The sequence below is a fragment of the Papaver somniferum genome, chromosome 10, assembly GCF_003573695.1.
Source record: "Papaver somniferum cultivar HN1 chromosome 10, ASM357369v1, whole genome shotgun sequence".
Lineage (NCBI taxonomy): Eukaryota > Viridiplantae > Streptophyta > Magnoliopsida > Ranunculales > Papaveraceae > Papaver > Papaver somniferum.
In genome coordinates, this window is record NC_039367.1 from 151832306 (window position 1) to 151839277 (window position 6972).

Sequence of the window (6972 nt, forward strand, 5' to 3'; positions counted from 1 at the left end):
CTCGTCCGGAGTTTCAACTGATCTATCTGGTGTAAATTCCTGCATCAACTCACACTCAAGCTTCAACGTCTCGTCCTCGAGAAAAAATACAATAAAATTGAAGGTGTACATGAGCCTGCTAGTGCTTTTTTCTTTTTTTTGTTGTTGTTCAAATTGTAGTGGTTTTGTACTCAAGCGGCACCCCACACAGGACTTTCGTACACTACTTCATCCAGATGTATGTGTGAACGAGTTTGGGATGAAATACCTTCTGGATCTCTACTTCCATAGCGGATTTGGTCATTTAGTGACACTACTTCGTTTTGTAGTATTATTGATCTGCATCTGCTTACCGTGGACATTTGCTCTAAGCATCAGTGCTATCCGTTAATCCCGGAAAATAAAAACTAGTCTAAAAAAATATTGCCTCCCTAAAAAAGTTACTATCATTTATCCTATTTAGTCTATTTTTAAGTTAAAATGAAAAATTAGTAATAACTTTTTAGAAACGGGGAATTTTTTTATTTTTTGTTGATTTGGGATCTGGACTTGTCTCGGCCCCTCGATCCGAGTCAGATGTCAGATCGTTTTTTTTTCTTTTTAAAGTCAGATCTGACTAGCGATCAGTGTCAGACCTAGTCCTGACTCGAATCCGTTTGAGTCTGGTAATAAAATACCTCTGACTCATGGGAACAACTCACTGACTCATATTATTGAACGGAAAATTGGTCATTTGTCCAAATTATATTTAAAACATGGTTCAAATGGACGAGTAAAAATGTGTATGGGTGAAATGGACGCCAAAAAAATAACAAGGATGAAACTCGATTCATCCTGACTTAAACTTAAAAAATAGCAAGGATGAAACTGGATACATCCTGATATAAATATATTTGAACAAATGACCAGCTAAAATTGAACTAATCTTTGTGACTCTGTCAACCTTTTCAGGCTAAAATGAAAAAATTGATTATAATTATTTTCTTGGAGCAGGGGAGTATAAGATTCTCTATTAATTTAAATTTGGACTAATCGCTGGACCTCGGTCGATTTTTGGTAGATCGAATCTTGACACATCACTTCCTCTTGAGACCGCATATTATAATCTAAAACTTAATCTTCTTCTACTCCAAATTTGCTTATAGTCTCCGTTGGAAATTCTGTAAGAACTCTTGTGAAAAATTGATTTGCCGTTTTTTTTTAATAATCAGCAAATTTCAGTATTATTAGTCGATCATCATGGGTTACGAACTGGCTCGTAAGAGGAAAAGTCCCGGTGGTTGTGGGAATGGAAAGAAAGATAAGAAGATGAAATCTGTGGAATGGTTGAATAATGGTATGCATCCTGAACTTCAAGCAGAATTCGATTCAACTACTCGCGATGTAAGCAAAAGATCTCTTATACCAACTTAATTAACTAGTCTTATTGGGGTTTATCTAATTGATGTTAGTGTAATGGATTTCATAATATTATTACAAGCATTGACCATCTTACACACAGACCAAAAAAAACAAAAAATACAAATAGTAGTCTTATATGATACTGTTAAACTTTTGTTTTTTCAGTGTGATCGCAATGGTGAACAAGAGGATACTGAAGATTCTGGAGAAGAAAACCGCTCTGGCAAGTATAAGACCAGCGGCAATCAGATTTTCTTTGATGTTCAGGTAGGAGTATCTCCTCCCAACAGTCCAAAGCAACCACCAGTAGATGAATTAAAAGGACTTCCAAACCTCGTCAGCCCTAAGCAAATTGAACCAGGCACTCACTCTAAGGTCTTAATTGTTATATCTCTCGATGCTTCTGAATCTTTTGCATTTCCAGAATACAACTTGGTAGTAACACTTGTGTGTTTGTTGTTTACGGTAGCTAAATGGTTGCTTCCCGTGGAAAAAAGGGAAGCGTCTAATTCTACAATACGCCAAATCTAAACGAGTACACAATCACTGAACAATTGAAGAGTTGCCCAAATAAATCTGAACAGGAAGAAAGTTAGAAGCCGGTATGTTTTTTGTTTTATTTTGTGTGACGACTGGCGAGATGGAAACGGTAAAGCATTATTGTGATTTATTTTTCTGAAGAAGTTTACAAGTCCAAATAATGGCTTAAATTTGATAAATTTTCCTCTTTTCTTACTTTGTTATAAGCTGATTTTTCTATCTTTCTAATCCACTCTTTTGTAACATTAAAAAGCTTGCCTATCTCCTCAAGTGACTTGCATTGACCATCCCAAAGCCCTTGTCTTAGAATCAACACTTGTTTTTCTCTTTGGTCCAAGTCTTCCAATAGTTTATACACATCTTTCTGCATATGTTGCTTCATCACTACCTCGTCCGGTGTTTCCACTGATCTGTCTGGTGTAAATTCCTGCATCAAGACACACCCAAGGTTCAACATAACGTCCCAGACGGAAAACAATGCAAAAATTCAAGACATTTGGTTATATGTTGCAGCAATGGCTACACATTTCACAGCAAAGCTGCGTCGATTAACAAAATAATGTTTCATTGGTATTTGTTAAGAAAGTGAAACATGAAGAAGAGGACAACAAAGTAGGAATTTTGGTCATACCATAAATTTTATATTTATGTCATCTCCAAGTTTCTGATCGATTGAGCCTACAATTCTTGGACATTTGCTAGCCAATCGAATTTTCGCCAATGACAGACCCGTAAATGTAGCAATCTCATTATCATCAGGATACCTCCCATATAGGCTGTGAAGGGTTTTTCTGGCTTTCTGTATCTGATATATAGCTCTAGCTAGAGTCGGCTACACAAAGGAAAACACAAACATTGTATAAAAACCAGCTTTGACTCGGTGCTGGACTTGGCAAGCGCAGCAATGAATAATCATAATTGCTCACATACAGGTAGTTGAATCCCCCGAGAATTTTGTGCAACGTAGGCTGACATTGATTTTCTGATCCAGTACTGAACGTAGGTAGAAAATCTGTATCCCCTGGTATGATCGTACCTCTCCGCGCCTAGAAGGACACCCATATACCCTGCCTGAAAAGGTTACGAGCGATGCAAATAGCAAGTTAGTTAGTGGCATTGGCACAGTAAAGAAATTTGATTTCATCAAGAACAATGGAGTATATGGCAGGTCATCCTCAGTGGCAAGGACACCAATATATCCTAAGATCACCACTTTATTACCTGAGGCTAAGACTAGTGTCGAGACCTATAAAAGTTAATAGTAGGAACAGAGTTGACCAACCTGAAGTAGATCTTCTAATGATATTCCAACTCCACGGTAGTTTCTTGCAAGAAACAAAACTAACGAACGCGTGCTCTTCAGAAGTTTATCTCTGCAATACCAACCAAAATGCAAACGCTCCTTCAACAATCTTTCATCAATCCTGGCTGCTTCTGCCCAACTTTTAAAGCTTGCCACCCTCCCAGTTTCTTCTTCGAGCATCGTTCTAATTCTTTCCAAGTTCACAACCTCCTACAATGTTGAACTAATACAGTCAGTATCTTACTTCAAACTTATATAAATGGCAAAGAAATCAGATTACAACATTGAAAGGGATATACCTTCACACCCCTTGACATTTCTGATTCGTTTTTAGCAACAATAACTCCTTTACTTCTTTTGTTAGACGAAAAATTAGCCTTACTAATTCTTTTCATAGTTGGTGATAAATAAGAAAGCTTGGCAGCATTTTCTAATGCTCTTTTCCTCTTTGATATTCTCTCCTCCTTTCTTCCAGAGCGAACAGTTATTACATCACCTACTTCATCATTCGCGGCACCATTCACTGGAGAATCTTCAGGAATTACGGGAAGTGGTACGGACATATTTAAAGTTGCTGCTGCCGGCGTTGTTGCTGTGGTTGTTTTAAGGTTCCTGGATAGACAGGCATGGAACAATTTTAGAGCTCCAAGCCTTCCTAATTGGACCATGATATCTTTCTCCAATCTTATGAGTTCCTCATCGACAAAAATTTCTTCAACTTTCTCAAGACTATTCACTAGTAAACCGAAATATGATGTTTTATTTGTATGAAAACTTGAATTAAGTATAGATCTCTCATCTTGCACAGATGTTGTGATGCTGTGAAATGGATCGTACATGATTATCCCGGGAGCTTTCCTAGTTTTCAACTGAAATAACGAAATGCCTAGATTAGATGTTATGTTCCTATATCCTAACAATAAAAGAGAAGTAAAATCCTTTAAGCATTTACTATACAAACTGACCTTCATTTCTTCCCTTTCTATTGAACTATTTTCTACAATTTGTACAGCTGCTGAAGAACACGCGGAGACCCTAAAAGAATCTCTAGTGAGAGTACTTTCACTTTCATCAGGACTAACAGATATTAGACACACCCTTGCCGATTCACAAGAAACCTCCTTGCCTCTTACTGCAAATGTGAGAAATAACAAAGATTAGTGATGGAATCCAAACTAGTAGTGAAAAACCTAGTGACATAACGCAAATTAGAAAGCTGGAAACCGTATGTATGCTTTATCTGAAACATGGTGCTTCCAATTACAATACACAAAAAGGTCTACACACATTTCTTCCCCTGTGCAAGACTTCAGTAGATGGTGAAACTATAAAGTAATTTGTAATTGAAGCTAAATGTTCAACAGAATCAAAATTCCAAGTCCTTGTTCTTGATTAACTAACACATCTAAGTTATAATACACGCATTCACGATCTTCCAACACCGTCCCGATTAGTAATTGTCAAACTATCTAATCCCTAAATGGATACACCACCACAGTATGCACCCATGGAGAAGCTCATGGAACCCAATAATTAGCATATGTCAACGATAATTGCTAGAGAAATCTTACAATTACAAACTTATGAAGATTAATATTTATCAGAAGTCCATGAACTTAAAACCCTTAAAAATCGGGTTACAAGGATAGGATTGTCCAAGGCTTATTTGTGAGATCATTCTCAGCTAGATTTTAACCTAAATTGAGTTCAAATTAGGTAAAATTTAGTTACTAAATTTACATAAACATTCAATAAATATAAAATCTTGAAGGGTGCTTACCAGAAGGTGGGTATTGTTGTCTGTTTGTTGATGAATTGGTGAATATAGAAGACTGAATTGGAGAAACCCATTTCAAGTCTAATCTGAAATTCATTCCTCCCAGAAGTTCTGAAATATGGTGGTCATTAATGTCTGAACTGTACCAGTGAGAATGAGAACGAGAATGGTGGTTGGTGTTGTGGTGATGAGAGAAAGTGAAAATTGAGATATATTGAATGTGTTTACTCTCCACCACCAATTTCCCATCTCCATCTTCCCCCACAAATGATGATAAAAATATCTTCGCGCCTTTAAAATAATTCTGCTATTAAGTTACTATTTACGCTCTCAACTTGTTTTGGGGCAACTGCTGGTGAAAACTGATATGCTCAGCTAAATTAGCCGAGTTAATAGGCCCCCATGACTGGATGAATCAAGGATAAGTATATGAAATAAGGCATTTAGCTATTCACCCATCTCTTTTGTTGTTAGTCATGTAAAAAGAACAGCTAATAAAATAGCCCGTGTAATAGCTAATAAAGCTAGAGCAAACAATTTTCTTTTAATTTTTGGTGTAACATCCCAGCAGCAATTTTAAGAAAATTGATACAAAAAAATCTCTATTTAAAATCTTTGAAGAGAAACGATGAAATCCTTCATCACAAAACTCGGGAAGTGACGAATTTTCCAAGTAAAATCTGAATGTTTTACCTGTTACGAATGGAAAAATGTGTCGAACCAGCCGTAAATAGGTAATTACGGCCGAAAATTGAGGAACTCCCAGTCATGAATACGAATAACGAATGGGAAGTGGCGAACTTCTGGCCGTTTTTTTTCCCAGAATCACCTGAGTCTGCATTACTGCTGGGTTAACATGTTTAGAGGGTAATTTTTCCGTCCGTAAATGAATATGTAAGTTGAGATATTTTGAGTTTCAACATAAAATACATACTATGATTGAAAAGCAGTAATACTTTCATTAATTAGACCACAATAAAAGTCATTACATACTTAATAGATTCCCATTACAAAGTAATATACGGCTAGTTCATTCCCAACCATAACAACCGTTCCAGAGTTACGTCCAGGAAATTGAAAGGTCGACCAACCCGTAACAGAAAAAACCTGTCGGTTTTGTGGTGTGGCAGTTTCACGGTTAGGGATTCACGTCGTAAACCAGAGTTTTTACCTTATGTGAGAATTATGGTTTGGATCCCTAACCATGACAGAGATACACGACTTGGTTGTCTAGCCGTAACCAGAAGTCAACTTCTTTTTGCGTTATCAGTGTAATATACGACTAGGTCTTTCCTAACCGTTTGTTGGGTAACTGCCGGGAGTTTCTAATTGAAAACATGTGCAAATATTTTTGACAAAAATTATATGCATTTACGGCTAGGTTATTTAGAGCATCGACCTAGCCAAAAGTGCTCAAAGATGTTGATTTTTTCATCATAGTTCTTAGATTAGTCAATTTCTTTTGCGTTGTCAGTGTAATATACGACTAGTTCTTTCCTAACCGTAAATACTTTACGGATGGTTTTCCTAACCTTTGTTGGATAACGGCCGGGAGTTTCTCACTGAAAACATGTGCAAGTATTTTGACAAAAATTATATGCATTTACAGCTAGGTTATTTAGAGCATCAACCTAGCCGAAAGTTCTCAAAGATGTTGATTTTTTCATCATAGTTCTTAGATTACACAAATGTAAAGATTAAATTCATCATTCATAAATGAAAGTTACAAAACTTTATCCGTCCAAATCCATAACCAAACAACGAAAATAGTAAATAGTCAAAGTCGATTTTAGATAATAAAAAAATCACGAAGTAAAATACTAAAAGCCACTACATCTCCATTAGTCAGTCACTGGATTCCTCGTCCAAATCCGTGCGCAAAAAACTCATCCAAATCCTCATCATCTTTCTCCTCTTCCACAACCTCTTCCACCGCCACCTTGAATTGGAGTCTTTTTACCTCCACCACGTC

General features: G+C 36.7%; 2 protein-coding genes across 3 annotated transcripts; one reads left to right on the forward strand and one right to left on the reverse strand.

Annotated features, from left to right (window-relative positions):
• The first annotated feature begins 1065 nt into the window (after positions 1–1065).
• Positions 1066–2152, forward strand: LOC113318654. Its single transcript, XM_026566860.1, has 3 exons — positions 1066–1362; positions 1546–1755; positions 1850–2152. The coding sequence occupies exons 1-3, from the start codon at positions 1219–1221 to the stop codon at positions 1928–1930; spliced, it is 435 nt and encodes a 144-aa protein (XP_026422645.1). The 5' UTR covers positions 1066–1218; the 3' UTR covers positions 1931–2152.
• On the reverse strand, positions 2019–5274 carry LOC113318653 (RNA polymerase sigma factor sigC-like). 2 transcript variants are annotated; one of them, XM_026566858.1, is made up of 8 exons: positions 5004–5262; positions 4189–4355; positions 4061–4092; positions 3523–3835; positions 3203–3433; positions 2851–2991; positions 2552–2752; positions 2019–2347 (listed from the first exon to the last, which is right to left on the reverse strand). In XM_026566858.1, the coding sequence occupies exons 1-8, from the start codon at positions 5095–5097 to the stop codon at positions 2066–2068; spliced, it is 1461 nt and encodes a 486-aa protein (XP_026422643.1). In that variant the 5' UTR covers positions 5098–5262; the 3' UTR covers positions 2019–2065. The 2 variants fall into 2 exon arrangements, with proteins under 2 accessions (XP_026422643.1, XP_026422642.1); XM_026566857.1 differs by having other exon boundaries at positions 3523–4092; positions 5004–5274.
• Positions 5275–6972: the final 1698 nt, after the last annotated feature.

Bases quoted from the DNA above. Each gene is read 5' to 3' on its own strand.
- LOC113318654 (XM_026566860.1), top strand. From the start codon at position 1,219: ATGGGTTACGAACTGGCTCGTAAGAGGAAAAGTCCCGGTGGTTGTGGG. The intron at 1,363-1,545 runs GTAAGCAAAAGA...TTGTTTTTTCAG, and splicing joins TCGATTCAACTACTCGCGAT to TGTGATCGCAATGGTGAACA. The intron at 1,756-1,849 runs GTCTTAATTGTT...TGTTTACGGTAG, and splicing joins AACCAGGCACTCACTCTAAG to CTAAATGGTTGCTTCCCGTG.
- LOC113318653 (XM_026566857.1), bottom strand. From the start codon at position 5,097: ATGAATTTCAGATTAGACTTGAAATGGGTTTCTCCAATTCAGTCTTCT. The intron at 3,434-3,522 runs GTATATCCCTTT...TCAACATTGTAG, and splicing joins AAATGTCAAGGGGTGTGAAG to GAGGTTGTGAACTTGGAAAG. The intron at 2,992-3,202 runs GTTGGTCAACTC...TAACCTTTTCAG, and splicing joins CATTAGAAGATCTACTTCAG to GCAGGGTATATGGGTGTCCT.